The sequence below is a fragment of the Rousettus aegyptiacus genome, unplaced genomic scaffold (assembly GCF_014176215.1).
Source record: "Rousettus aegyptiacus isolate mRouAeg1 unplaced genomic scaffold, mRouAeg1.p scaffold_m13_p_12, whole genome shotgun sequence".
In the NCBI taxonomy this organism is placed as follows: Eukaryota; Metazoa; Chordata; class Mammalia; order Chiroptera; family Pteropodidae; genus Rousettus; species Rousettus aegyptiacus.
In genome coordinates this window covers 24,828,417-24,842,046 of record NW_023416287.1, presented here as the reverse complement: position 1 = coordinate 24,842,046, position 13,630 = coordinate 24,828,417, and the positions used below count along the sequence as shown (strand labels likewise).

At 40.9% G+C, this 13,630-nt stretch overlaps 1 protein-coding gene across 1 annotated transcript; it reads right to left on the bottom strand.

Annotated features, from left to right (window-relative positions):
* Positions 1 to 718: 718 nt before the first annotated feature.
* On the bottom strand, positions 719 to 12,604 carry CHGB (chromogranin B). Its single transcript, XM_016161922.2, has 5 exons — positions 12,380 to 12,604; positions 8,152 to 8,198; positions 7,564 to 7,657; positions 1,962 to 3,697; positions 719 to 1,111 (listed from the first exon to the last, which is right to left on the bottom strand). Exons 1-5 carry the CDS (start codon positions 12,426 to 12,428, stop codon positions 1,028 to 1,030), a joined length of 2,010 nt encoding a protein of 669 aa, XP_016017408.2. The 5' UTR covers positions 12,429 to 12,604; the 3' UTR covers positions 719 to 1,027.
* Between the last annotated feature and the right edge of the window lie 1,026 nt (positions 12,605 to 13,630).

Sequence of the window (13,630 nt, the reverse complement as noted above, 5' to 3'; positions counted from 1 at the left end):
GCCACTATTGGTGAAGAATAAAAAGACAGGTAAAAGGAGGGAAAAGGGGAAATTATCCAACTGTCTTACTTTAAGAAGCTACAGGCATAATAATGACAAGCAGCCAACATTTCCTGCACCATTGCCACATGCCAGGCATATATTCTGAGTCTTTTAAATAAATTCATATACCCATTACAACCCGATGAGACAGATAGCCTTATTTTACTGATGAACCCAAGGTTCAGAGAAGGACAGTAGCTTGTCCAAAGTCACACAGCTACTTAATATGATAACAGAGTCAGAGCCCTGTCTTCTTACAGAGTAGAAATCAGTCGGGCCCTGAGGGTCCATCTGTCTGGACCAGGCCAGATATTGTGATTCCCAATCCAGAGTTCTTCCCATTATCCAAGCTTTCTCCTCAGCCCTGAAAATTGACCCTTGGCTAGCTATTCCTAGGGCTCTCTAGATAATAGGATTTTAAAAGTAATGTCTTATGCTCATTTTTGGAAACAGGTTATCCAAGCCTATTTAATCTCTCTCTAGCCTGAGGAAGCAGCTGTCTTTTCCTGATCTCTTTCTCTTTACATTCTTCAAGGTTTTTTTCTTTTTTCTTTTTTTCTTTTTCTATTTTGCATCCAAGACCATTAAATCCTAGTGCTGTCTATTAAAATTTAAAGAATGGATTTGAAAATCAATCTCCTCTTTATTAGCCCAAAAGACACTGAGAACATGAAGCTTTTGGCCTCAAGTGAATCTTTTATTATTTAAGTGGAGACAGACATATATTTTCAAGGATGGTAGCACAGTCATTGTCACAAGCATGATAATATGTCAATTTCACAAGAAAGAATATGCTACAAGTCATGCTATTCTCATTATCAATAGCATTCTGGCAAAAATTAAAGACATTTCCAATTGTGTCAAGCACTTAATGAATAGTAAATTCTACTTTCTGCCTTTGGGTAAATAAATGGTGTCTTTCAGTGAAGTGGTAGAAAATAGTGTGAGGACTGCTTCTTAAAATGGCCCTCTGCTCCAAGGACCATCAGCCCCTTCGGTTACCGCTGAACTTCTCAGCTATTTTCTGTAGTTCCAAATCCATCGCAGCTAGGTTTTCAAGCTCTTTTTCCTAGAAAACACGGAAAAATGGAAGCATAAGGTCCCAGATCAATTTATTTTGTTGTAGTTTAGGGCAGTATGAAAAGAAAAAAGAATTTTCGATGTGTTAGAGGCTATACAAGGCTCTCGACACTAGCGGTTCTCCCAGTGTAGTCCCCGGATCAGCAGCACCAGCAGTGTTGCTGGGGCATTTATCAGAAATGCAGATCCTCGGGCTCCACCTGGGACTAACTGAATCACGAACTCTGAAGGCAGGAATCCCTCATGGTGTTGATGCACATTCAAGTTTGAGAAGCAGTGACCTACATAATCAATATCAGGGCAAAGCATTGTTTAGACAGGTACAGTTCTGATAATGTTACCTCTCCCAGATGCAAATTTCTGATTTGTTACAGCTGTAAGCTGACAAAGATAGATCAAAGCCACGAATTTCTGTATCATCTGTTCTTTTCTACCCTGAGAAATTATGATGTAAAGTCAAATAACCCAGAGAAGACACTAGAGGAGTGGTTTGTTGTCAACCTTTGAACATTGAAACCACCTGGGAACTTTAAAACAAATTCTGGTACCCAATACTAGATAGGCAGAATCTCTTGGGGTGGGTCTCGGACACCAGGTATTTTTCTGGTGATCGCACTGTGCGGCCAAGGCTGAGAAGCACTGCAACAGGAGGAGGTGGGCAGGGATATGGACAATGGCTAGATGTCGGGTGGAAATCAAACCCAGAAGTTGTCTCCACTGTTATGAGGGGTACATTATCATGGTGATAATTCCCACCAATTTCTCCCCATTAATATCCGATAGTCTCGAACATATTAACATTAACCATCTTAAGTTTATACTAAAGCCCCACAGCATACCTCTTCCTCTGTCAGAACTCTCGGGCCAGCCCTGTCCTTTGCATTTTCTGCTGCGTGGCGTGGGCTCATCTGATCCTCAGAGTCATAGAAGTCCGGAAATTCGGCTGACTTCTTCCTGTAGTGAAGGAGCTGGTCCAGTTCGGCCACTCTATCATACTGCCTTTTCAGATCCAGTTTGGGGGCGAGGTTCCTCTTCTCATATCCCCAATTCACATCCTCCTCAAAGGGCTTTTTCTCCCACCAGTCATAGTTGTATTCCGGGAAGAAATTCTTCTCATTCAAGGTCAGGCCATTTTCCTCTTCACCCTCAAGAAAATTGTCATTCGGGTTGTCTTTTCTCTCAAAATAGCTGCTCTTCCACAGGGAAGGGTCATAGTATTGGTTGAGCAGTTCCCCTAGTCTCTTCCTCTTTTCACTGGTGTGATACAGAGCATATTGTTTGCCTTGAAGCCTAGCTTCTTCCCTGTTCTCGTCAGAGTCTTGCAGATCCTCCTGCTGCTGCCACTTCCCTTGGTCTCCTTCCTCACCCTTTTCCTCGCCATAATTGAGGTAATTTTTGTCCTGCTCTTTCCACTCGCCTTGTGGATGCCTCATTGCCTTGTCCATGTGGTTTTCTTGAAGACGGTAGTGTCCTTCACCCAAGAATTGTTTCTCTTCTTTGTCTGGAGTGGAATAGGCACCAGGCTCCCTGGCCCTGGCTCTGTGGTGGTACCCCCATGCAGGGCCCTTCTCTTCCTCGCCTCCTTCACTATATCCATGTGCCACGTTGTCAAGCTCTGAGTTGGGGCGATTTCTCTTGTCCTCCTTTTCCTGGCTCTCATCACTAGGAGGCCTTGGAGCCCTGTACTCCTCACTTCCTCTGCCCCCATATCGTTCCCCCTCCAGATTCTCTGGAGTGTGGACCCCTGGGTAACTCCTCACTTCTCCATATTCATGTTCTTCCTCTGAAGCCCTATGGTAGGTTGGATGACGGTTCCTCTTGTCACCTAAGCTGGCCATGCCCACATTTGACTCCTCAGATTCCTCATGGGGGTGTCCCTTTTCCTCAGAGGGAGGATTCCCTTCTTGAGAGGACCTATCGGGCCTACTCTGCCCATGACGATGTCTTGGCCTTGAGCGTCGCTTGTCCACATTGAGGCTGGCATCTTCCTCACTTTCCTCAGATTCTTCCTGGCTCCTGGGTTGGCTTTTAGACTCTTGGAGGAGTTTCTCCTGGTTCCTTGTCTCTTCTCCACTCTCCTGACTATTCCTCTCCCGGCTATGTGTCTTCTCCTCAGGGAGCCTGGAAGAGTGTGTGTAGTATCTGGACACTATCTCCTTATTTTTCTTAGTTGCGACCTGGTTTCCTTCATTGAGAAAGGCATTTCTTGTCTCTCCTGGCTCTTCTAGGTGTTTTTCTTCACTGCCACCTTCCCCACGCTCTCTTCCCTGATTTTTATCTCCTTCCTCTTCCTCCCTGTCCTCTTCTTCACTCTTCTCAGAATGATGGGTCTTAGCAACTTTGGAGACTTGACTGTCAGAGAGAGAGAGGCTCCGTTGGGGCTCGCCTGCTCCCTCCTGGCTGTGCCCACCTCCCTCTGTGTTGGCCACTTGGGCATCCTCTCCTGGGACTCCTGCGTCCTCCCTATCAGAGGGCCTGTGGGCTTCTGAGGCATCAGCTGAGTCTCTTAATAATCTTACTTCAAATCTTGTGTTTTCATTTTCACTTTTCTCTTCATCTTTAACCTCTTTTGCACCTATAATGAAAATTTAAAATGAATAAGTGTAATTTCAGAATTGCTTATGGTTCAAGAAGCACCAGCCTCAGTGATCACTATAAATACTAAGCACCCTGAAAATCACTTGGATAATATTATAAGTTAATAAAAGATATACTCAGATTCCTTCTGAAAGCAAATGGTATGACAGCTCTTCGGCTGTGTTTCAATCAAATAATAAACTCTCTATATTTTTATTTTTTCATAACACTCAACTAGCATCTCTCATTGGTACTCTCAATGATCAAATTGAAATTCAAGCATAGATTTATGAAATATTAGAATTTAGAACCAGTGGAAACCTTAGAACTTGTCTAGTTTGACCTCATCTTTCTACACTACACAGCAGTGTAGAAAGACCATTGCTTCCTTCACTCAAGTCCCATCTGCCCAACACGTTCTCAAATGTCAAGGATGAAGATTAGTATACTGAGTTATCTTTGTATTTCATGACTCAACAATGGATGGTATAACTGATATTTTAATTGAATGCTGTTCTTGCTCAACTTTTCCAAATGTCAACAGCTTCTTTACTAAATCCTCCTTAACTCAAGGACGTTGCATGAAAGGAGATACACAATTAACACACTCTGAGTTGTTATCTGGGAAGTTTGTATTTCAATTTATGTCACTGAGTTCAAACAGAATGCCTGAGGCCAAAGCCATTCAGGGCTTTGGGTCGATGCCTGCACTGTCCATTGTAAGAGCCACCAGCCCTTGTGGCTACTGAGCACTTGAAACGTGCTTGGTCCAAATTGAGACATGCTGTACATTATAAGATACCCACCAGATTTGATCTGAAAAAAAAAGTAAAATATCTCAATTTTTCATGTTGATTGTATGAAAAATGATTATTTTTAAATGTATTGGATAATATATATCATAAATACATCAGATATATACAAATTATATATTGAATAAAATATATTAGATAAAATTAAATAAATTATTAAAATTAATTTCACCTGAATTTTTAATCTTTTTAATGTAGCTACTAGAAAGTTTGAAACTATATTTATGGTTCATATTATATTTTTATGAAACAGTTCCAATGAGTTATTTTGCACTGACATTTGCAAAGTAGAAAAAAATTGGTCCGTTTTACAAAAAAAAGTCCAAGAAGTAGTGGAAATCTATACCTCTCTGCTTAAAGCCCAACCTAGCATGATAACATTCTCACGTTTTATGAAATAATTGAAATGACCTTGACCTTTAACACTCAGGCTCCTGAGGGCTGGCCCCTCACCAGGTGGCGCTACTTTCAGTATTGAGGCTGGTGGGACAGGCCAGGAAGGCACAGGTAAACAGGGAGGCTTTAGCCAGATACTGACATCATGCTGAGAGTCAGCTGAAATAGCACCATTCTGAGATCTCAGCTTCCCAGGGTAGAGGCTGTGCGGCCCCTTTCCTACTGCCTGCTGGTCAGGAACAGAGGTATTTTTATTCTTTCCTAGTTAAATGTGTGCTGCCTGTAGCAGCTTGTGCCTGAGGCTTAGCACTTCCTCCTAAATTTAGCTTTAAGCCCCCGCAGGTGAGATCAGAGGAGGGCTGTGATTAGCAGCACACATTGTCAATCTGTAAAACCAAGGTGTAAAGCTCATTCTTATTTTCAAGTCAAAAGGGGAAAATGCACCTTCCATCCCTATTATGTTGCAAGGATGACTAGGTCGACCTGGTGAGAGATCCTTGTACCTGTTTAGAAACTGGACTACACATTCCCTAAGGTCTCTTCAACCCCTAAACCAATGATTCTTTTCTACCCCCCCAAATATTCATTTGCTCAGTAAGTGTATGCTGGCTCCAGAGATGTGCCAGAGAGAATGGGGATGGGGATGGGATAGGTGTGTGGGGGGAGCCCGCTTGAAGGAATTCATCCATCTAGTTGGCTGGAAGCTCCACCAGTCTTTGGATCAGCTTAAGACATATTAGCAGGAGAGAGAAAACTAGAATAAGACAACAGTCAATAAGATAAGAGGTGAGTTCTGTTTAGCCTAAATAACATTTTTAGTAAATTTGAAATCAGAGGCTTTACTAAATACTAGCAGATATGCTTTTTTTTAAAAAAAAAAAAAAATCCCAATTTTAACTTCTTTTGAAAAAAATCCCAGGATCAGAGTCTATATTTCTCCAAATAATGTTGGAGCTGAGAAATATCTGCTCCCCCTTAGAAAGGGGCCTATATCCTCCAGATTGGGAGTCTTTTCTTGTCTTGCCTTACTTTTTTGTGTTATCTATTTGTCTGACCCTGGCTGGAGTTTGAGTCTGCAACCACCAAGGAGCTCTTAAATCCTCGGGATCTCAGCATTTTGTGGCTTTCTGGATGTAGTGTCTCCAGGGTCTTTGACACAGAACATTTGTTTTTCACCTGTTCCCTGGAGCTCTCTCAACAGACATCAAATGATCCCAGGGCACAATCAATGATTAGAAGAGGCTGGAATCCTGTGACCACAGCCTAAGGGCTAAGAATCTGATCTTGGCAGACAAGCAGAATTTTATATTTAACAGCTCTTGATAAGCAGTCATGGTTCTTCAGTTACCTAGTATGACAGACCCCAAACTTTTGCATACATGTGGTAAACAAAAACAAAACAAAACAAAAAGAGAAGAGAGATAGCAAGATGGATTTGGCCAAAGGAGCAGCCTTTAGTTCCTGCCTAGAGACCAACTCTGCTCTCACTCATTCCCTGTAATGGCTGGAAGAGAAAGTTGGGGAGAAATTCAGTAAGAGGTAGGTATATAGAATAGAAATAGTAGAGAAACTTCCTTCCATTTTCCATGGGGTTCCTATAGCCTCAGGCCACCATACCTACTATGGTTACCCCAAAGCCCCTGAGTCCCTCCACTCTACTCTTTTGGTCAATTTCTAATGCTTGTTTTTACCATTTTATGCATGAGAGCTCATGTGCAGCTATAGCACAAGAGAGTATTATCTTGCAATGAGAGATTTTGAAGGTGAAAAGAAAAAAAGGCCACTTCCCATCCTGACTAAAAATTTAAAAGCAGAGAAAAGTGTTAAATGAAACAGTACTTTTTGGAATTGTTTGAATCAATTTGAGTTCATGCATAAAAGAGACTGCATAGTTTTGTAAAAATTGATCTCTGAATATCATTTTCCAATGGATACCAATGGTATGACTGTTCAAGTTTTGTTTTTCTTAGAAGCTAATTTGTGTAGAGAAAACATTGCAGTCTAGATTCAGAAGGCCATTGCTCTGACTCATTGGATGCTCTGCTTCTACCCTCACCCCTTTTCCTTCTCAGGCCCGGAACTCCAGGTACCGTTTGGTGGTACCTTCCATGCCAATAAGCTCTATGTTAAAATGGCTTAACCAATCTGTCATGTTGGCCAGAAGTTTCTGAGTCACCTTTCCAAGCTTCTAACTTCTTACTGTCAGATGAGTAGAAGCCAAAGAGAAGAATAATTTTTAAATCTTTTTGTATCCTTTCATCTTTCAACACTCATTCCCAGAACACTTAATTCACCACCACCCCTATCCAATACAAACAAGCACTCCCCACATCTTCCTCCACCCAAATGAAAGCCCATTATAAAAATCCCACTGTGGAATCAAGGAATTTAAGAACTGATAGACATCTCAAAGACTATCATTGAGTTCAACTCCCTCATTTTACTTGAGGAAATAAGCCCAGAGAGAGTGTCCCCATGGTCACATAGCTATTAAGTGGCAGAGTAGGAACTAGCCATTACTTCTATCTTCCAGACACTGATCTAGTCTGTACTCCCGCCCCTGATTCATGTGGAGGTAAAGTGGAAGGTGAAGTAGAAGGAGCAGGAGAAAGGACCAATCAAGGGACAAATATCTCCTGCAGTGCAGGAAACTTACTCTTCTTCAGGACTTGTCGACACTCTGGGGTAATGGGTGGAGTGATGGACTTCGACAGGGCATTTGAGAGGACTTCGATGATGCAGCGAGTCACCTGGGGGAAAGCCAAATGTAGGTTGGCAAACGTGGGTGTCACTGGGATGACAGACTACTCAACCAAGAACTGCTGTCCAGAGAGGATTGGCTATGTGACCTGTACTGATGCAGGATTCTTGGGGCAGGAATGTAGATTTACAGGACCATAATGAAATCTCCCAGGCCTCTCCATAGAGTAATGCAAGAATGCACTGGGTCACCCTGAGAAGAGAAATAACACCTATTTCTGAACAATTGGAAGGAAAATGATGTGATGACACAATTGTTCCCAGAGGCACTAAACACCATGAATGGGGGTGAGAGCCAGGGCTGGAGGCGCATCTCTTGCCCCTGTTACCTCAGGGATGAGAACCTGGCTTTGTAAGACTATGCTGTATTTTTGTTGTTGTTGTTGTTGTTGTTGTTGTTGTTTTTGTTTGTTTGGTTGGTTGGTTTGGCATAATAAGGAGTGGGAAAATGTAGAGTCTAGTTATAAGTCTAGATTCAACTTACCATTTCTTCATTGTGCTTCCTGTTATCCACTGGCATAGAACTGACAGCTTTGAATGAGAAAAAGAATAGGAAATGAGTTAATTTTGGAAACTGTCTAAACTCAAACTCACAAAATCATCCCCTACTCTCACCACCCACATCACTTGGAAAGAGGGCCAGAGTCAGAGCTGAGCAGAGTAGAGATAGTTGGGGATGATTGCCCCAGGAGCCATGACTGCCCCAGCTCTGCAAATGCCCACCCCTCTGCACACACACAGCTGTTTTCCCTAGCACTGTCTTAAACATGATTTGGAAATGAATGCTATCTGATATCCAGTATAAATCAAGTCCAGACGGATAAAGGGAGATTTTGGGATACTAGTAATGTTCTGCTTCTTAATATGGGTGCTGATCACACAGGTATGCTCAATGTGTGAAAAATTATACTTATGATTTTTGCAAGTTTTCTATATTTTATACTTTGACGAAAAGCTTAAAATAAGCCTAGTTTAAATGAAACTTTCTCAACCCTTCTGCCCATCCAAAATGGTAAAGATCTGTGATTCCCTCTGACTATTCCTGTGCTCAAGAAAATGTCCTCCCTCACACTCACTTCCTTTACCCAAACATAGTTGTAACTATCTTACATAGTTAATTACCTTGTTTTTACCCCTAAGCCTTTTCCTGAACAAGCTTGCTTATGCATCTGTATCAGTCAATGCTGTATAATCCCCCATGTTGTCTGCAGCCATAAAAGAATATGGGAGGTATCTAATTCTGTTAGTAGGTCATCAAGTCCATAATATCATATGCAAATAGGTATTTAACAACTATTTATGGTTCAAAAACCATTTATGAGTACAGTTTAAAAGATAAATTTTAATTTATTTAAGTCAAATTTCATGAGATACCACTCATTTTAAACCAGCAATGGAAGTGCATTTGTTGTCTTAGGAAATGCTCCAGGTGATTTTAATTTTCCAGTGCCTTCTTTTATTCTTTCCAAGCTGCTTTGATCCTTTTATATTTCACTTTGACTTTGTTCTGTCTAAACCTTTTCCACTGGAGAAGCGCAAAGCATTTATGTACATATAGGTCCATCTCCACAGTTTTCCTGGCACTTTCTGGAGGAGAAACTGCTATTATGGCTGAAGAAGCTCAATGCAGAAAATTCTTCTAGGTTCTTGAAACAAGAGAAAATCTAGCTGGAGCAGGAGCAAAACTCTCGCACATTAGAGAAGGAAGTTACTCAAATGTGGTTTATTTATATCCAGCAACCTGACCTTTCCTCCCAAAATGTTTGCTCCCCAAGCCTCTTTAACTTACCCGCCTCCAATCAATTACATATCATAGGACTCAATCTAGAAATAAAATGCCTATTCCATTTACTCATGTTTCTGAATTTTCCTTTTCAAAGCATAGCCTGGGATCGGTTTCAACAGTTTCAAGAGGCCCAAAGTTACTCGGAGCATTAAAATCATTTTTAAAATGTTTAAGAAGTGTCTTACAAGGTATGAAGACCCCCATGTTCTTCCTGAAATGTAGTTCAGACAAGATCCAGATGGCTCACCTTTGGCACCCAGGGTCCAATATGCTGGGCCATTATTTTATCCCCCAAATGGCTGTTATTTGGGAACATTCCTACTTTGGTACTTATTGAAATCTATAAAATACTCTGGAAAGAAATAAATGAGAGAATTCCTCTAATAAACTAAAAGTTGCATTTCTAAAATCCAGCTTTACAAACCTTCTTTGGTATTACAGTTTCTTGCTAATCCCTTTCTCCTCCACCTCACGAGTGTGAAATATTTGTTTTTATTAACTACCAATCATGCCAAAGTATTAACAGTCATCAGATTTGGGCGGAGAGAAATATTTTTTCTTTTTTAGCTCATGTTTATTATTACAGAGCAGTCCTATTTCTCTGATTGAGGCTCTTCAGAAATCTTTTTGATGGAAAGGAGCTAGGACTCCCTTTCGAAAGTGTATTATGCATCTTGATGAGACATCTAAGTGCTATTGTATTTCTTTCAATAGAATCTGTGACAACATAATAATAACCAAGACATGTTGATTCCCCTACAGCAGCTTACCTTATTTTTGTATAAAGTAAGATTCAGGGGGCACAAAAGAAAACCCAATGATTATTAAGTAGTCAAATGATAGCAAATTTTTCAAATAATATTTTATGATAAAACTGAGAATAACATCAAAAGTATTAATATCTCATACAACTATTAAGGTTTGATCCCAGATTAAAAATATAGTAATAAAATAAGAAGTTAAGCAAGCCCCTCTGAATACAGAAATCATCTGGCCTGGTATAATATGGCTATCATGTAGCTACTTCACTCATATTAATTTTTAGAGTGCACAGAAGCTACTGTAGAAAGGTGTGGATCTCCCTCCAGAAGCTCTTAAGGGTAGAAAATGAAACATATGGTTTCCTGAGGTTCCCCCAGCAACTGTGATTTTGCTAAATAATAAACTCTGCTTGAAGGTTATCATGTCTCATTTCTGGGTGTTGGGTGAAGTAGAAATGGAAAAGGACTGCTAATGAATATGAGATTTCTTTCTGGAGTGATAAATATGTTCTAAACATTACAAATAATGAATATACTAAAAATCACCAAATTACGCATGTGAAAAGGGTGGGTTTTATGGTGTGTGAATTATAGCTCAATAACAAAAATTAAGAGTATAATGTCTAAGCTAAAAGCTCAGTATAAAATATGAACTGTTCTTAAAATATTCTCTTACATAAGAGAGCTATGAGTATTTTATCACTATAGTTAAATAACCTTCACAAATGTCACTGTTTTGTGGTCCATAGCACAGTTTAGCCTCTCAAGCAATTCCTTTATGAAGATATTTTTGACCAGAAAGACTCTAAATTACTCATTTGGGTTTCTTTAATTAGTAGGCAATATGTAAGTATGACAAGCATTTAAGAAAATTCTGAATGTATGTAGCTTGCTATAAAGTAAATTACCACTGGCTTTTCTTTTCTTTTGTCTCTCTACATTTTGGACCCAATTGCTGTCAATGAAAGCTTTATTTTATGGATGGCAATCCGCAATTCTAGTTGGGAATTTCAATTTCAGATTTAAAAAATGTTTCTATGAAGTCATTAAAACAGCCAGAGAAAATCTCCAGTTTAATCTTGTGGTAGCACATTTACTTCTCAGTGTTCTCAAACTCATAGTGACTGTACTTCAACACACACACACACACACACACACACACACACACACACACACACAGTTTTTCAAATCTCCAGAGATCATTTCTTTGAGATTCAGAGTAGTTTAAAAGATTAATCCCACATTCTTCCACACATAAAGAGACATTGTCAAATATCTACTACTTAAAATTCTGTCCTATCATTTGTCAATTGTACCTCAATAAAAAAGGCAAAAAAAATTCATTCCTCCTAAAGTGACTAAAACATTTTTTTTTTTTACTAATCCAAGGATATTTTTGTAGTTATTTTATACTCTATTATTTTTCTGGAATACAAAACTCAAAATTTCTACTACGATTTTCATTCATAACTTAAAAATGCATTAATCTGAGTGTGAAATTACCTCTCTCTAGAGACGGAAATACAAAATACAGAAAAATATTACATTAATCCTGTACACACATATACATGAACACATATATACATATGTTATATATGAACATATTAAGAAAAAATATATGATATCATATACATATAAGACTTACTTTTAACTCATCGTGTTTATATAATAATAATAATAATAATAACAAAGAGAAATATGCAGGTGGCAATTAACATATTCTATGCACTCCTATCTCTCCTTCCTTGTCTGGCTTTAAAAAGCCAAGAAAAATACTTAAATGTAGATACAGAATAAGACTGTAACAGCGTTTCTCTAGATGAATAAAGAGAGAATGACAATTTAGAAGTGAGCACAAAATGTGGGGTTTCCTTGAAGGCACGGGCACATTTTTTCCCTATCCACAGGAAAACTCAGATATTAAAAGACAGACTCTTCTGGTTGGGCTAAGAAGCCCTCTGGTTTTTTCTAAGTCAGACGGTGGGGCGGGGAGTTGACGGGAAACACTCAGGGAAGAGAAGACATTAAGAATCTCATGCAAAAGGGAGAAACCTTCTACCTAACCCGCCCTCTCTCCCAGTATCCACCAGCCAAGATGCCTGGACGTGGGGAAGACTGAGGCTGGCTCTGTCCGCGGTGCTGAACGGCCCACCGCACCCACTCACCGGCCACCATCGTGGCTCCTAGGAGGCCGATAAGCACGGCCGGCTGCATGGCCCCGCTCTCCCGAATCTGCTCGGAGAAGAGAACGGTGGCTGAACCAGTGCAGCGAGATGCGGACGAAAGGCGAGATGAAGATGCTCCGGAAAAGCAGCCGTGCGTCTTGATGCCCGCGGTGTGGCGCGGTTGGCGCAGGCCCCCGCTCTTTTAAAGGGCAAGTCCGGGACGCAGGGCCGGGAGGGGCGGGCACCCTACAGGCGGCGCCCCCTCGCTCAGCCTTGACGTCACGAGGCGGCCCCGGGGGTGGCGGCGCAAGTAGGCAGCAGTTTGCGCCAGTCCAGTCGCCTGGGTGCTCCGGGTCTGGAGCCGAGGGTGGGGATTGAGGCGGTCGAAAGATTGGAAGGGTGAGGGGAGGCAGTGCCATTCTGTGAACTGGGGAGAGGCGGGAGGTCTGCTTAGATTACCCAAGTTTGCTCTTCATCTCCCCGACACATATCTCCAAGTCTAAAAACGTGTATTGGAGGCTCTGTATGGTGTGCAGTTCTGTCGAGAATGTGTACATCCATGACTAAGTCTGTTTTGTGTATCCACTACCCGGCGGAAGATAAGACTCCTGCTAAATAGAGAAGACTAGATAGTGGGGAGAATGGAAAAGGTAGTGATGGCTTTAAAAACAAAAGGTGCAGCTGGAGAATATGGAATCTGCTGTTTTTGAAACTTTTGGTCTTAAATCTACCTACCCATGATTCATCTATTTCTAATATCTATCTGTCTATATGCCTGCCTACCTACCTACCTACCTTCTATTTATAACTCCCTCCCAACAATAACATTTACACATGGTAAATATTTAAAAATTAGATGCTAAAAATCAGAACATCCCAAGTTCCCCAATTCCCCTCTGCAGAGTCAACAAGATTCAACTACTTTCCATCGTAGGCTTAATTTATTTTGCAACACATATAGCCGGATCTTATTTTGAATGGCTGCACAGTATTACATTGATTGTATACACTAGAATTTGTTTAACCAGTCCCCTTTTGTCAGGCATTTATTTAGATTGTTATCCTGTGGCATCTTACTACTCTTTTACTACAGAGCCATAGTCTCAGAGGTGGGGAGTGGAATAACCTGCTTGTAGAAACTACTACATCCCACAAGCCCTGAGCATCCCCCTTATGGACATGGGCTATAGGCTAGTGGTTACCAGAGGACTAGAGATTAGTGGTTACTAGGGGTAGAGGTGAAGCAGGGAG

Coding starts and splice junctions, on each gene's coding strand:
- CHGB (XM_016161922.2), bottom strand. CDS start 12,428: ATGCAGCCGGCCGTGCTTATCGGCCTCCTAGGAGCCACGATGGTGGCC. Junction 3,698..7,563: donor TCGACAAGTCCTGAAGAAGA/GTAAGTTTCCTG, acceptor TTTTCATTATAG/GTGCAAAAGAGGTTAAAGAT. Junction 1,112..1,961: donor GAGTTCTGACAGAGGAAGAG/GTATGCTGTGGG, acceptor CGTGTTTTCTAG/GAAAAAGAGCTTGAAAACCT.